Source organism: Rhinatrema bivittatum, chromosome 4 (assembly GCF_901001135.1).
Source record: "Rhinatrema bivittatum chromosome 4, aRhiBiv1.1, whole genome shotgun sequence".
Lineage (NCBI taxonomy): Eukaryota > Metazoa > Chordata > Amphibia > Gymnophiona > Rhinatrematidae > Rhinatrema > Rhinatrema bivittatum.
Window position 1 is genome coordinate 422,590,486 of NC_042618.1, and position 16,842 is coordinate 422,607,327.

At 45.2% G+C, this 16,842-nt stretch overlaps 1 protein-coding gene across 2 annotated transcripts in view; it reads left to right on the forward strand.

The window, feature by feature from the left end:
• TXNRD3 (thioredoxin reductase 3) overlaps positions 1–16,842 on the forward strand; it is a 166,220-nt gene that overhangs the window by 66,245 nt on the left and 83,133 nt on the right. For both annotated transcript variants that reach the window (XM_029601336.1, XM_029601337.1), the window contains 3 exons: positions 8,924–9,149; positions 9,317–9,409; positions 10,553–10,629. In XM_029601336.1, the coding sequence (XP_029457196.1) occupies positions 8,924–9,149; positions 9,317–9,409; positions 10,553–10,629 (396 nt within the window). The remainder of the gene's footprint in view (positions 1–8,923; positions 9,150–9,316; positions 9,410–10,552; positions 10,630–16,842) is intronic.

Consider the following 16,842-nt stretch of genomic DNA (forward strand, 5'->3'; position numbering starts at 1 on the left):
AACCAACAAGGACTGAATTACATAGTCTGGGTAAACAAATAAGCATGGGTGTAGCTTGCTTATTGCGGCGGTTACTACCCCTAACTAATTAAGCTAGATATTTCACTTAAATGCAGCTCCAACACTGCTCTCTACATTTAAGGTGGGGGTGGAAGGGAAATAGAACCAAAAGGTTACTAAGAGCCAAGAGTAACAGATAAGTATGAGAAGAAAAAAAAAAGTGCGAAACTTGCTGGGCAGACTGGATGGGCCATTTGGTCGTCTTCTGCCATCATTTCTATGTTTCTATATGAGTCATTCGAGCGGGTCTGTCTACGGCCCACCCTTAGTAGGGAAGCTTTGGTACATCCCACCGTCTGGACTGATCCTGGTACGTACAGGGAAAAGAAAATTATTCCTTACCTGCTAATTTTCATTCCTATAGTACCATGGATCAGTCCAGACGCCCTCCCTATTTTGGGGATTTTGATGGGGTAAGCCTCTGCTCAAATGTCATTTCCGGCTCTCCTGTGTACTCCCTGGGGATCCAGGGTCTCTTTGTCTTACAGTTCTGTTGGCAAGTTCCAGTTGGGGTTCTTACTGTAGTTACAATTTTGTCTGACGATACTTTGAGAGCGTTTAGTTATCCCAGGACAAGCAGGATGCTAGTCCTCACATATGGGTGACATCAGTAATGGAGCCCTAGGGCGGGAAAAACTTCCGTCAAAGTTTCTAGAAACTTTTGACTGGCCCTGTGAGGCCACTGAGCATGCCCAGCATGCCATGATATTCTCTGCCACAGGGGTCTCATTCTAGTCTTCGTTTTTCCGCACTGCTGTCAGCATCACGGTTACCGGAGCCCTCTGAGATTACTCTGTTTTTGACTTAAAAAAGTCATTTTTTTCATAATCTCTCCTTCACAGGATCTCACTCTTTTTTTTATTCTTCAACGGCTGGTGAGGTAATCTAGCGTTTAATTTTATTAACAACGCTTTTTTGAATTTTCTCAGTCATCGACGGCCGTCGGTGACATCATGACGTCGGGATTAAAAAAATGCCCGACTTGTAATCGCACAATGTCGATTACAGATCCGCATCTAGAATGCGTACGCTGCTTGGGTGAAAAACACGACAGCTCCTCTTGCCAGCAATGCCAAGAGATGACACCCAAGGGACGAAAATTGCGACAGGAAAAAATAGAACAACTTTTCCGTCTACAGTTGATTCCTTCACCATCGACTTCATTGAAGTCATCACCAGTAGGAGCTTCCAAAAAAGTTTTACTAAAAAAAGCGCCGACCGGACGGTTTGGGAGACAGCTCCTCGCCCACACCAACGACGGCATCGATACGTTCGGCTACGGAGGTAAGGCCTCGACATAAACACCATCATCGGCATGCCTCTGCATCACCGTCCATATCTTCCCACGAAGAACCGAGCGAAAATCGGCCTAAGCACAAGGACACCTCGATGCCTACTAGGCCTACCGCAGTAGAATCAGTTACACCGTAGGTAGTCATGTCTCCGCCTCCACAGGTGCCGATTGCTTCCCCGATACCGCAAGACTTGACATCATTTATCAAGGAAGCAGTATTGCAGGCCATAAAAGACCACCCCACATACCGGTGACGTCTCCCTTACCTACGACGTCACCGATGCCGATGACCGATGTAATGCCGATTGACGGCATCGATGCCGGGAACCTTCCTGAACCCAGGACCCTCCCCGATTCCGCAAGAATCATGGATGCAACGAACATCAAACGTTCCTTCGATACCGATGTCGATGCCTCCTCTCTCTTCGGAGATTACATCGATGCTAACTACAGCCTCGGTTCAAATATCAATGCCTATTCCTACTACTATGCCGTCACATAGAAGGACTGGAATATCGACGATACCATCGATGCCACACACAACACAGACGATGCCGCTTCCTGCTGGAGCCCCAGTATCATCTGAAGCAGCATTGTATTCAGTAATACAAAAGAAATACCAGGATTTACTGGACTCTTTGCCCTTAAATCCACAGGAAGAGGACTCTTCTCCTCAGGAACCCTACCAGGGCCCTCTGGATTGCCTCCTCCACCAACAACTGGGAAGACACTACAGGACACTCCAGACTATGACACATGGAGTGATACTGCATCAGATACTTCTGAAACCTTCATGTCTGATCCTTCCCCACCACACCCTAGGAAACAATCCCCACCAGAGGATCTTATCTTCTCTGTTTTTGTACAAGACATGGCTGACTCTATCCCTTTGAAGTTAGTCAGAACAGGATCTCCGCCATCAAACACTTGAGGTGCTACAATTTGTCGACCCTCCTAAACAAATCATGGCAATACCTATACATGATGTCCTCCTACAGCTTCAATACCGACTGTGGGAACATCCCTGTTCTGTTCCCTCAGTCAACAAAAGGATGGACTCAACATACTTAGTTCAAGCCACACCTGGCTATCAAAAATCACAATTACCACATACTTCAGTAGTTGTAGAATCTGCACAGAAAAAGGCTAAGAGGACAAGACTTTACTCTTCCAATCCTCCTGGGAAGGACAACAGATTTCTAGATTCTCTAGGCCACAAGGTGTTTCAGGGTGCAATGCTTAATTCAAGGATAGTATCCTATCAATTATACATCACCCAATACCAGAGAAACCTCTGGAAGCAAATGGAGGACTTTATCCCATCTCTTCCACAAGAATATAACGAACCTGCACAAAACCTCATAAATAAAGCTTTTGACGCAGATAAACATGAGGTAAGAGCTGCATACGATTCTTTCGAAACAGCATCAAGAGTTGCAGCTTCGGGCATAAGTGCCAGGAGGTGGGCCTGGCTTAAGGCCTCAGACCTTAGGCCAGAGGTCCAAGATAAATTGGTAGACCTCCCCTGTACAGGGGACAATTTATTTGGTACAAAAGTACAAGAAGCGGTGTCTCAATTAAAGGAATATAATGAGACCTTACAACAGCTATCCTCCCCTCCCCTCAGGACCCCACTACACAGGCCACCCGCAGAACTCAAAGGAGGGACGTAAGAAGACCCTATTATCGTCAGAAAAGATTTTATCCTCCTACAGCTAGGCCTAGACAATCCAGAACCCAACAAAGAACACAGCCTCGTCAGCAGAGAGCACCTAGGCCCCTACCTGCTACACAAACAGATCCTGCGGCGGGCTTTTGAAACTATATCCAGGGAACTCAGCCTTTCCATAAATCCTCGACCAGACCTCCCAGTAGGAGACAGATTATCCAAATTTTCAACAGTTGGATAACAATAACAACGGATCAATGGGTTCTGTCCATAATATCTCGAGGATACCAACTCAATTTCCTCTCAATTCCCACAGAATTTCCTCCAACTCAGGTTCATCTCAGCAAACATCACATGCTTCAGCTACAAATAGAATTATCCACCCTTCTGAAATCCAGGGCTGTAGAACCGGTGCCCCAGTCTCAGCAGGGCAGAGGATTCTACTCCCGTTACTTCCTCATTCCAAAGAAAGCAGGAGGCCTATGTCCCATCCTAGATCTCAGAAATCTCAACAAATTTCTCAAAAAAGAAAAGTTCAGGATGGTTTCTCTGGGCACCATGCTTCCACTTCTTCAAAAAGGGGATTGGCTTTGTTCTCTGGATCTTCAAGACGTTTACACTCACATTCCAATATTCCCTCCTCATCACAAATATCTGTGCTTCATGGTAGGCCATCAACATTTCCAATACAGGGTACTGCCATTCGGACTTGCCTCTGCCCCCAGAGTATTCACCAAATGTCTGGCAGTAATAGCAGCACACTTACACAAGGAAAGTGTCCATGTCTTCCCATATCTAGACTGGCTCATCAGAAGTCAATCTCAAAAAGAAGCAATAGCTTCCCTCAACCGAACAATTGCTCTACTTCACTCCATGGGTTTTCTCATCAATTATCAAAAGTCCCATCTCACACAGTCACACCTGCTTCAATTCATAGGAGCAGAATTGAACACCATCCTCTCAAAGGCCTTCCTACCCGAGGATCGGGCAGAGACACTTTCTTTACTGGCAAACTCAATTCACTCACAGAAAGAATCAACAGCTCATCAGTTTCTAACCTTACTAGGACACATGGCCTCCACAGTTCATGTCACTCCTATGGCAAGGCTCACCATGAGAGTTACCCAATGGACTTTAAGATCACAATGGATCCAAGCCATTCAACCACTGCATTCTCCAATTCAAGTAACCCACCAGCTACGTTCTTCTCTACTTTGGTGGGCGAACAAGGACAATTTGTGCAAGGGCCTACCCTTCCAACAACCAGTCCCACAGATAACTTTAACTACAAATGCATCCACCTTCGGTTGGGGAGCTCACATAGACAATTTCCAAACTCAAGGAACTTGGACAAAGCTTGAAGCAACATTTCAAATAAATTTCCTAGAGCTTCGAGCTATACGTTATGCACTACATGCATTCAAGGATTGCCTTTCTCACAAGACTGTTCTCATACAAACAGACAACACAGTTGCCATGTGGTACATCAACAAACGGAGGTACGGGCTCGTATCTCCTTTGTCAAGAAGCCGCTCAGATTTGGGACTGGACCCTGAATCATTCAATGTTTCTCCGGGCCACTTATCTAGCAGGCATCCACAATTTAGTGGCAGATCGACTCAGTCGTCAGTTCCAACCAAATGAATGGTTCCTGGATCCCCTCAGTAGCGACCAGGATCTTTCAACACTGGGGACAACCAACAATAGACCTCTTTGCATCGCACCTGAATCACAAAGTGGACAAATTCTGTTCTCTACACAAACAGAAGAATCAGCCAGCCAAGGACGCCTTTGCTCGGCCCTGGAACTCAGGCCTACTATACGCGTATCCTCCAATACCGCTCATAACCAAAACTCTAGTGAAGCTACAACAGGACAAGGGGTCCATGATACTCATAGCCCCATATTGGCCTCGACAAGTAAGGTTCCCCACACTTCTAGACCTCTCAGTCAGGGATCCCATTCGCCTGGGAGTAGCCCCCACTCTCATAACTCAGGATCAGGGTCGGTTGCGCCATCCCAACCTCCAATCCCTATCCCTGACAGCATGGATGTTGAAAGCTTGATCTTACAACCACTCAATCTTTCAACCCATATCTCTCAAGTGATTATAGCTTCACGTAAACCTTCCACATGAAAGAACTATGCTTCCAAATGGAAGAGATTTACTTTGTGGTGCAAACAAACTGATATTGATCCCTTCACCTGCCCCACGACTTCATTTCTAGACTACTTATACCATCTTTCAGAATCTGGTCTCCAGACTTCATCTATAAGGATACAGTTAAGTGCAATTTCTGCTTTCCATAACAAGATAGCAGATGCACCAATCTCCACACAGCCTCTTGTCAGCAGGTTTATGAGAGGCTTAACTCAACTCAAACCACCAATTCGGCCTCCAGTCACAGAATGAGATTTGAATTTGGTATTGACAAGACTCATGCGTTCCCCTTTCGAACCCATAGATTCCTGTGATCTTAAATTTCTCACCTGGAAGACTATCTTCCTCATAGCCATTACATCAGCCAGAAGGGTTAGTGAGTTACAAGCACTTGTCACGTACTCATCCTATACAAAGTTCCTACATGACAGAGTGGTTCTCCGTACACATCCAAAATTCCTCCCCAAGGTAGTTACGGAATTCCACTTGAACCAATCCATAGTTTACCCACATTCTTTCCAAGGCCTCATTCTCACTAGGGGGAACGGGCCTTACATACCTTGGACTGTAAGCGTGCGCTAGCATTTTACTTAGACCGCACTGCAGTCCACAGGAAATCCAATCAACTCTTTGTTTCCTATGATCCAAACAAACCGGGTAAAGCAGTGGGAAAACATACTCTCTCCAACTGGCTGGCAGATTGCATACAATTTTGCTATGAAAAAGCAGGCCTTCCTCTCCAAGTGCGAGTAAAGGCACATTCAGTAAGAGCAATGTCAACATCAGTAGCACACTATCGCTCAGTGCCAATCCTTGACATTTGTAAAGCAGCAACATGGAGTTCTCTTCACACGTTTGCAGCTCATTACTGTTTGGACAAAGAAGGTTGACAAGATTCAGCCTATGGACAATCTGTCTTAAAGAACTTGTTTCCAGTTTAATCCCAACTCCTTCCACATCCTACCTGCTGTAATCTTCGGCTGACTCATTTTCAACAACAATGCTTCACTGTTGCTTCACTACAAAATGACTCAGCCTCTAGCTTGCTAATCACCCATATGTGAGGACTAGCATCCTGCTTGTCCTGGGATAAAGCAAAATTGCTTACCTTGAATTAGGTGTTATCCCAGGACAGCAGGATGTAGTCCTCACAGAACTCACCCGCCTCCCTGCGGAGTTGGGTATGTTACCTTTTCTTATTCTATTTTTTGCTGAAGCTTATTGCTAAATACGAGACTAGAGTGAGACCCCTGTGGCAGAGAATATCATGGTATGCTGGGCATGCTCAGTGGCCTCACAGAGCCAGTCAAAAGTTTCTAGAAACTTTGACAGAAGTTTTTCCCACACTAGGGCTCAGTTACTGACGTCACCCATATGTGAGGAATACATCCTGCTGTCCTGGGATAACACCTATTACAAGGTAAGCAGTTTTGCTTTACTTGATCCCTCCGTCTCTTCTCTTCTTGGCTTTGTTAGTCTAGTTACTGAGAATTGAGGCAAGGGAGGTGAGGTTATATAGGACCTCCCCCCCGAGCTTTTTGTTCTGACTCCATCTGCTGGACGGGGGACATAACCCACTGTCTGGACTGATCCATGGTACTACAGGAACGAAAATTAGCAGGTAAGGAATAATTTTCTTCTCTCTGTACCTGGGGACTTTAGACTCCAGTCACCCCGAAATTGTCATGGATTAGGGAGGGTTAGAAGGGATAGAAGGTGTGTGTGTGTGTGTATATATATATATATATATATGTGTATATATATATATATATATATATATATATATATACACACACACACACACACACACACACACCTTCTATCCCTTCTAACCCTCCCTAATCCATATATATATATATATATATATATATATATATATATATATATATATATATATATATATCCCAGAAGAAAGGGGGAGGCCTGAAAGCTGTAAGTGTGTATGAGAGTGCCTCACACACACAAGCATACACACCTACAGCTTTCTTCTGGGCCTTGTCTTTGCTGCTGTTGGATGGCAGCGCTGCTCCTCACTGCCAGAAGGGAGGTGGGAGGAGGCCACTGCTACTGTGAGGCTCCTACAAGATTAGGGGATAGGATCACATGACCTTGCAGATCTGTCTCTAGCAAAGGCAGGATGGGCTCTGCCGTGGCCTTGCAGGTCTCTCTCCCGGCTGCAGCAGGTTGGGCTTTGCCGCAGGCCGCAGGCCCGCAGGTTTCTCTTTGGCCACAGCAGCCCCTCTTCCCTTTGGCTGGAAAGTTTAAAAAAAAAAGTGATGGGAGCAACTGGCCCACCGGACAAAACCTGATATCATGATAGGCCAGTCTGCCCCTGAACGGCTCCCTTATGATGAGAGGTTACATGCATTAGGGCTCTTCAGCTTGGAAAAAAGATGTCTGATAGGGGATATGATAAAAGTTCTAAAATTATGAGTTGGATGGAAAAAGACAAACAAGGATGATCATTTACCTTTTCAAATATTAAAACAAGAGAATAAGCCATGACACTAATAAGCAACAAATTAAAAAAAAATTGTAGAAAGTACTTTTTCACTTGGTGCACTGTCAAGCTGTGGAATCTGTTACTAGAGTATGTTGTCAAAGCAACTAACTTACACAAGTTAGTTGCTGGAGGAAAAGTCCATAACATATTAGAACATAAGAACATGCCATACTGAGTCAGACCAAGGGTCTATCAAATCCAGCATCCTCTTTCCAACAGTGGCCAAACCATGTCACCAGTACCTAGTATATACCTAAACAAATAGATATCAAGCTACTATTCTTTACCGATTTAATAGCAGTTTGTGGATTTTTCCTCTACGAACCTATCCAAACCTTTTTTAAACCCAGCTACACTAACTGTGCAATAACCACATGCTCTGGCAATGAATTCCAGAGCTTAACTATGTGCTGAGTGAAAAAGTTTTCTTTGATTTTGTTTAAAAATGAGCTACTTGCTAACTTTATGGAGTGCCCCCTGGATCTTCTATTTTCTGAAAGTAAATTTAAATTAACCTGTTTAAGTCCTTTTATGATTTTGTAGACCTCTATCATATCTCTCCTCCAGACCGAACAGCCCTAACCTCTTTAGCCTTTCCCCAAAGGGGAGCCATTCCATGCCCCTTATCATTTTTGTCGCCCTTCTCTGCACTTTTTCCAGTGCAACAGTCTTTTTGAGATATGGCAACCAGAATTGCACACAGTATTCAAGGTGCGGTCTCACCATGGAGCTATAGAGAGGCATTATGACATCCACCATTTTATTTGCCATTTCCTTCCCAATAATTCCTAACATTCGGAAGGGGATGGCAAATGTTAGCCAGGGAGGTTAGGGAAAGCTTTTTGCTTTGCGTAACAAATCTGTCTTTGGTATCTGCCAGATATTTCCTAGAGATCTGGACTGGCCACTTTCGGGGACACAATACTGGGTTCAATGGACCTTGGCCTGATCCAGAATGGTATTTGTTCTTATGTGATGCACAGTGCATCTGCTAAAAAGCTGCTGATTTATGTGGGTGGCTTGCAGGTTATCACAGGAAACAGAATGGCTCTCTATGGAAATTCATATAATTCTGCAGTGTCATAAGTGCTGCCATGTCTTATGAGAATTGGTATCTAATGTGTTTGGAATTCCAGCAATTAGATCTCTGCTGCTGTCTGTAAATATTGTAGCGAGAACTCCTTGCAGGAAAAGTATATTTATTGAGATTTCCCTTTACTTTGTCCTTTCTTTTAGCGATGACCTCTTCTCACTAAGCTACTGTCCAGGCAAGACTCTGGTTGTGGGAGCTTCTTATGTAGCTTTAGAATGTGCGGGGTTTCTTGCTGGCCTTGGGTTAGATGTCACAGTGATGGTTCGCTCCATCCTTCTTCGTGGCTTTGACCAAGAAATGGCAGAGAGAACAGGTGCATACATGGAAAAGCATGGCGTGAAATTCATCAGAAAGTTTGTACCTACACTGGTAAGTGTTCTGTTTTATCACTCAGTACAAAGTAATCTGTTTAGGTGGGAAGAGTTGTTTCACATGTAGGCACTTTTTTATCTTTGAGAGGGAGTTCAGTTTAACAGATGTGAATCAAGTGTAGAGTTTAATGCCATATTCTGACTCTACTAATGCTATTCATATAGGTTAAATGTTTGGAAGAAGGCACACCTGGGACATTGAAAGTGACAGCAAAGTCCTCAGAAGGAGAAAAAATTATTGAAGGAGAATATAACACTGTGAGTATTTTGTGGTTGATATTCCAAGCTCTAGCTGTTGAACTGAAAAACTTCCATTTCTCATTCTACTCTGTAACAAACATTTTGTATGAGAGAGAAAAGCGCGTGGATCATTGCCACCAGCCAGAACATTTGTGCTTATTTCAGTTAGAGCCTAGGGAAGTAGTTAGCAGATTGGAGAATGACTATGGTCATTTCTTTTGAGTGATGACAGCAGAATAAAGTCTTGAACTCATCTGTCTGACCTTTTAAAATTTATTAAACCTCCCTGTGCTTCATTGTTTGGAATTGTTTCTTTTGACCTAGTTCAAATTGCTCAACAGTTGCCCTTTTCTCCAAACCACACACATCTTAGCTTGTAACAGTTAATATAGCAAGTTTCCTCTTTCCAGAGAGGTGATGAGGAACTCATGTTTCAGAGAGGGGACTGATGTAATGAAGACACGGGATAATTGTTTCATAGTAACTGTTTCAGGGGCAGTATGATGCCTTAGTCTGTAAGTAACCAGTTGATTATTAGCAGATGAGATTTTTCAGGGGAATGAGTGATCTGCAGCTACCCTTAATATCATCAATTTCCATTGACAGGTAGAAGTAGTATTGATTTTAGATTTCCTCATATTCTCAGCTTTTATTAAGCACCTCTCTGCCCTCTTGCGTGCAATGGTACTGGCGGAACTTCCTAGGCGTATAGGTCAAATGAAAAGATATTTCTCATAGCTGCTGATTTGCATGGTATTTTTTTATTTTGTATTTTTGAGCAAATGTTTGAATCAAGACAGTGCTATCACAGCTCTTGAAGAAATCCCAAAATCATAAGATTGTATAACCATCACCATGATTCTGTTCTTGATGTAATTTTTTTTTTTTTTTTTTTTTTTTTAATGCTTGGTTTTGTGTGAACTGGCAATGGTTTTTGGATCGGGGCTTGGGAGGGGGAGGAGGATAGTGTTTGCTGTCTGTTGAAAAATACATATACAAACTAAGTGCTAATTTCCATGTTAGCTTAAAAGTCATTTGCTTTATTTCAGCATTTCCTTTCAAGCATTCTTGAATCAGTTGTCAGGTTTTAACTTACTAAATATATCAGTAAAGGTGACATACAGAAATAAGTTGTCTATTAATGTCTGTGCTTCTGTGCAGGTTGTTATAGCAGTTGGTCGTAATGCGTGCACTAACAATATTGGCTTGGAGAAAATTGGTGTTAACATCAATCCAAAGTAAGTTATTTGGTTTTTGGGGAGAGGAGGAGTTAGTACTACTGCCAAACTTTGAATCAGTTTTAGTCATCTCAGTTTTTATAATTTTGTTTCCCTTTTTAACAGACAAGCAGGCATGAATTAGTCATCATTTGTGGGTGATGTCATCTGACAGTACTGGCACGGACTTAGCTCTCGGAGCTCAGTGTCCCTCAAGTGTCCTCAAGTCCCTCATTCTTTTTTTATACGAGCTACTGCGCAGACATGTCCCAGTCCCTTTCTCTTAAGTTTTGTGGGATTTTTGGGCCTTGTACTCTTATCTGCCGAATTGTTTGCTGCTGCCTTGGCAGCCCCTCAAACAAGTGGATTTTTTGTTTTGTTTTGTATTTTTTTCAAGAACTTTAAAAAAAAAAAAAAAAATATGTCGTTCCTGTTCGTACCCCAGATCAGTCCAGACAGATGGGCTTTGAATCCCTACCAGCAGATGGAGGCAGAGAACTAAAAATGTTAAGACACTGCTACATAACTGAAAGCGCCACCTGCAGTCCCTCAGTATTTCTGACTCCAGCAGATGGTAGAGGTGCAAACCTGCAGACAAGAAAAGAAAGAGAGAAGGGACAGAAGAAGAGAAGTTAGAAGATGCTCCCTGAGGTATTAGGTTCCTTTGTGGACCATCCATCAGGTTGAGCCGCGCCTGCTGGGGATTGGTAATCCCTGATCCGCTTTAGCCCGCAGCCAGGGCTCCTGGTTCCCGCTTATCCCCTGAAAGCTCCTTCCCGGGGTATTCCTTTTTTTGCTTGAATTTCTTCCATTGCTGTGGCTGCTGTTTCTTTTAAAGAAAAAAAGTGTTACATTTCTCTTTCAGCAGCAACCGCTTGGGCTGTTTCTAGTTTTATCATCTGGGCAGGGCCAGGCTGGGGAAGGGAGCAGAATAGCTCCTCTGCAGCTTTGGGCTGCTCGAGGAGCCAGAGGCTGTGTTGGGCAGTTTTCCCCTCCTCTCCCATGTGCTGTGATCATGCGGCTTCTGTTCCTCTGCAGCAGGCCCAGCCGCTTGGAGACAAGATGGCGCCGACAGCGGTTTCCTAGTGCAGGAAAACGTCAGGCCGGTGGCCTGGTTTGGGGACAGCTGAATGCAGTGGTGCTATGCCACGATTCATTTCTGGAGGGGAGGGGCCCTCGGGAGTGGGGGGGGGACGAGGCTGGTAGGAGATCCACAGGTTCCCAAGGCTCTGTCAGGATCAATACTGGGAGCCTAAACAGCCTGTCACGCAGGAGAAGGGCTACAGTTTGGAAGGTGACGGACTCCCAGGAGCCCAGGGACTCCCCTCCCCCATTGTCTCTGACAATCCTGTCGGGTGGTGTGGGGGAGGAGATGTGAGCTCTGGGTCAGATAGGGGAGAGGATGACATGGAATTTTGTCTTGCTTATGAATAAGGCCTTATTCTTAAAAGTACTGGCTATAAAAGGGCATTCCCTGTACGTACCCGGATCAGTCCAGACTGTGGGTTGAGCCTCCTTTCCAGCAGGTGGAGACAGATTAAAACTGAAAGGATATCCTATATGAGGACAGAGCCTATCCTGTAACCCTTCAGTATTCGTCTGTCTCCAGGAGGTGTAGCAGCTCACCCTTCGGTTTCCTGCTTTAGGCTAGTCAGCCTTTCCTTTCTTCCTTTCTTCGTGGATCAAGCAAGTACTTATTCCTTAGGGATCTAGTGTGATCTTCCTGTAAAAAATAAATAAAACAGGGAGTTTTAGTTTTTCTTTTGTGCAGGAGACGGTTCCGCCTCCTGGCTCATGCCGGACTCAGGGGGGCTTTGCCCCTTGTGCAGTGCATAGCCTGAGTCCATAGCAGCTTCCAGGTGTGGGGACCGAGTCTGGTGTCCAGTTCTCGTCTCCCCCTCCTCTGGCTGCCGAAGGGGCTTAAAAGCCCACTGCTGTGCTCAGTCTGTAAAAAAAAAAAAAAAAAAAGTAAAAAAATAAAATAATTCTAAGATATGGTGTAAAGTTAAAAGTATTCAAGTGCTTTTCTAACTTACCTTACAGCAGTAGACCCATTTTTTCTCATTTTGGTCTTCGGAGGGCTTGAACCGGCAGCCAGAAAGGCAGGAGTCAGCAGGTTTCCCCCCTTCTTCATTCCAGGCCTGCAGGCTGCCAATCAAAACTTTTTTTCTGCAGTTTTTTCCTTTAGTGCGGCTCTCCCTATGCCGTGGCAGGCAGCCTGCCTCTCCTGTGCTCAGCCCTCGTCGCGATTTTCGCGAGAAGGCCTCTGTTCTGCTTGCCTGCCGGGTGGGGGAAGGTCCCTCCTTGGCAGGACAGGCAAATTTAGTCCGGGGATCGAGTACCCTTAGCATGGCCAAGGCCGTTCCTGGTTCGGCAAAGCCCGGGAACCGCGGCCATTTTGGATTTTTCAACGTCTCCGTTTTCGGAGCTGCCTGGGGCTGGGGGGCTGATTTTTATCAGATTCTCCCCCCGATTCTCCCCCCCCACGGACCCCCAGGAAGGGATCCCTGACCTCCCCCCCCCCCCCCCCCCCCCGGGGAGTTTTAGGACCCATTTTTTTCCACTGTATTGGTCCTCCTGCATAAGTCCTATTTAGCTAGCCAGCAGGAGGAGAAGGAAGGTTTCCCACCTGCCCCCCCCCCCCCCCCCCAAAAAAAATTTTTTTTTTTTTAAATTCCCCGCTCTGTGCCATTGTCTACTGGCCCGGTTGCGGAGCCCTCGGGGTCAATTCGCGTGCGGGTGGTCCCGGGAGTGCTCCCCCCCTCCCTGATCCCCCGATGGACTCGGTAGCCCCCTGGTCACCAACTCAGTCTTGCTGGCACGTGCATGCGCGGAACGGCATCAGCAGTGCCTGGCGACCTCCCACATCAAGGGCATAGACACTTGGGTTCTTCCATGGCTGACAAGGAACTGCTATACGTGTACCCTCTGTGACCGTTAATAGGTTGAGTGTTTAGGCACATCGAGAGGCATCCAGGCGAGGTGGTACTGGGGGTGCCGGAGAGGCTGTGAAATCTGTGGTTCGTGGATCTGGTTCAGTGCATAATTGACAGGTCTTAGAGATCAGCTCATTTGCAGGGGCTGTTAAGGCAAGGTCCTATTTTCTCAGATTAGGTACATCACAGTTGTCTTACGACTAGACTTATGGGAGAGCAAGCGCTTGCGACAAAAAGGATACGCTGAGTCCATGATTTTCAAGGACTTAATTTACAATTCCTTGCAGGTTCAGGCGGCAGCCTTGGGGTGTTTCAGAGGATATACTCCTGGGAAAAAGTTGTTGGCCTCGCATCTAGATGTTAGGAGGCTTTTGAAGGGGGTCGAGCATCTGCGGCCACCGGTGCATAGATTGGGTCCGGCATGGAGTTTAAACTTGGTCTTATGGGTGCTTTGTGGGCCTCTGTTTTGAGCTGTTGAGGAAGGCATCATTAAAGGGCCTCATGCTGAAGTGGTATTTTTTATGCCAATTAGTTTGGAAGGATCTCAGCGCTGCAGGCTTTGTCCTGTAGGGAACCATTTCTGGCTTTTTGAGACAAGGGGGTGTCTTTGTGCACCGTACCTTCGCTTCTATCTAAGGTGGAATCTTCGTTTTACCTGAATCAGACTGGAGCTCCTACTTTCCCGAATAGATCTGCTGAGTCGCCGGAGGCAGAGGTCACAAACAGTTTTCTGTGGTTGGATCATTTGTTTGTATTTGGAAGTGCCAGAAATTTGATGCAAGGCCTCCAAGGGCATGATAATGCGTTGGCTGAAGGAAACTATATTGTTTCAGCCTACCTTTGTAAGGGGAGAATTCCAGAGGGGTTGCATGTGCACTCTGCTAGAGCGCAGGCAGTGTCATGGGCCAAGTGTCAATTAGTGTCGCCTCAGGATACTTCTAGAGCGGTGACGTGGTCTTCTCTTCACACTTTATCTTGCTGTTACAATTTAGATGTTCAGGCTCTAGGAGAGCTGACTTTTGGCAAAAGTGTGAGAGGGTGTCTTTCACCGGCCCACCCAGTGTTGGAGTGCTGTGATACATCCAACGTGTCTGGACTGATCTGGGGTAAGAACAGGAAAGGAAAATTGGTTCTTACCTGCTAATTTTCGTTCCTGAACTACTACAGATCAGTCCAGAGATCCAGCCCCTTAATGTTAAGAACATGAGAAATTGCCATACTGGGTCAGACCAAGGGTCCATCAAGCCCAGCATCCTGTTTCCAACAGTGGACAATCCAGGCTACAAGTACCTGGCAAGTACCCAAAAACTAAGTATATCCCACGCTACTGACTATTTTCTAAGGCAACTTGATTAATAGCAGGTAATGGCCTTCTCCAAGAACTTATCCAAACCTTTTTAAACCCAGTTACTCTAACTGCACTAACCACGTCCCCTGGCAAGAAATTCTAGAGTTTAATTGTACGTTGAGGGAAAAATAATTTTTTCTGATTAGTTTTAAATGTGCCTCACATTCACATTTACCCGTTCTTGACATCTCATGATTTTAAAGACCTCTCATATCCCCCATCAACCATCTCTTCTCCAAACTGAACAGTCCTAACCTCGTTAGTCTTTCCTCATAGGGGAGCAGTTCCATCCCCTTTATCATTTTGGTTGCCTTTCTCTGTACCTTCTCCATCGTAACTATATCTTTCTTGAGATGCAGCAACCAGAATTGTACACAGTATTCAAGGTGCAGTCTCACCATGGAGCGATAGAGGCATTATGACATCCACCGTTTTATTCACCATTCCCTTCCTAATAATTCCTAACATTGTTTGCTTTTTGACTGCCACAGCACACTGAGCAGGCGATTTCAAAGTATTATCCATTGTGATGCCTAGATCTCTTTCCTGGGCGGTAGCTCCTAATATGGAACCTAACATCGTGTAACTACAGAATGGGTTATTTTTCCCCTATATGCATCACCTTGCACTTATCCACATTAAATTTCATCTGCCATTTGGATGCCCAGTTTTCCAGTCTCACAGTTCTCAAGACCGTTACGGCAAGTCTGTGTTCTGTCATGCTTACTGGGAAGAACTGTCAGAATGTGTATATATATACAGAACCTTAAAGACCTTTGCTAGATTGAGGTTAGTTCCTTGGGTTGATTTGTGTTTTTTCTGTTTGGGGAGGCTCCAACTTTTGGGTTTGGTGTTCCCCCTTATTTAGGGGGGGTGTTGGGTTGTTACTCTATAGTTGGCTTGGGTAGAGGTCAATACTGATGGACTACAGGTGGCATTCTCAGTTATGTGGCAGTGCCTCAAAGTTTTTAGTTCTCTGCCTCCATCTGCTGGTAGGAATGCAAAACTCACTTGTCTGGACTGATTTGTGGTACTTCAGGAACGAAAATTAGCAGGCAAGAACCAATTTTCCTATGTATGGAGAAGGCCTAGAAGCCTGCAGTCAATAAGTGTGATACCAAGCAGAAAAGCCGCTGCTGTCTGAGCAAAGCTTCAGGGGATCCTTGACCCAAGTTGATGGGAATCTTACCAGTCTTTTATGCAAGCACAGGAAGATTCCCTATCTTCCTTTCCCCCACCCAGTTCCAACTCCTGGATCCACCTCAGATCATGGGTTTGAGTGTGATGCAGTTGCCTATGGCGCTTAGAGGAAGCACTGAGAAAAGCACCTAAGTGTTATGGTGTCCCCTTTTAATGTAGTTTCTGCAGGGCTCAGCTGAAGCAGGCTTCTCTACACCAAAGTGGGAGATAGCCTCCTTGGTGCAGGTCTCATCATCAATCATGACACTTAAGTGGATCGGCACCAAGGGGAACTTATTTTATTCAGAATCTGGAAACTGTCCATGTCATTAATGCAGATCTCACATTCTAAGGTGCCATTAGTGGTGGTGGAGTTGAGCACTTCTTTGCGTAAATCCAAGTGTCCTACACTGTGTGTTATGGCATGGATGAAGGTCCCATTGGCAAAGAACAGGGCACTGATCAGTATGAATTGTTGATGCCACTGGCACAGAGAACCTATGAGCTAGCTTCCTGTTCAGCAGTAACCACAGCAGCGGGTTCCTCTTCAACTTTACCAACAACACTGAATGAGCATGAGCCAATCTGGGTTTCAAAAGAGGATGTTTCTCCTCCAACTCTAGAGCAGGATCCCCCAGCCATTGGGAGCTGAGCTCATCCAAGTTAGTGAAGAATTTTGAATTACTTTACTCCTTTATGCCCTGAAAACCATAGAGGGAGATTAGAACCTCTCCTGTCCGAGATGGTGACATTTTTCCCATAGTGGGAAAA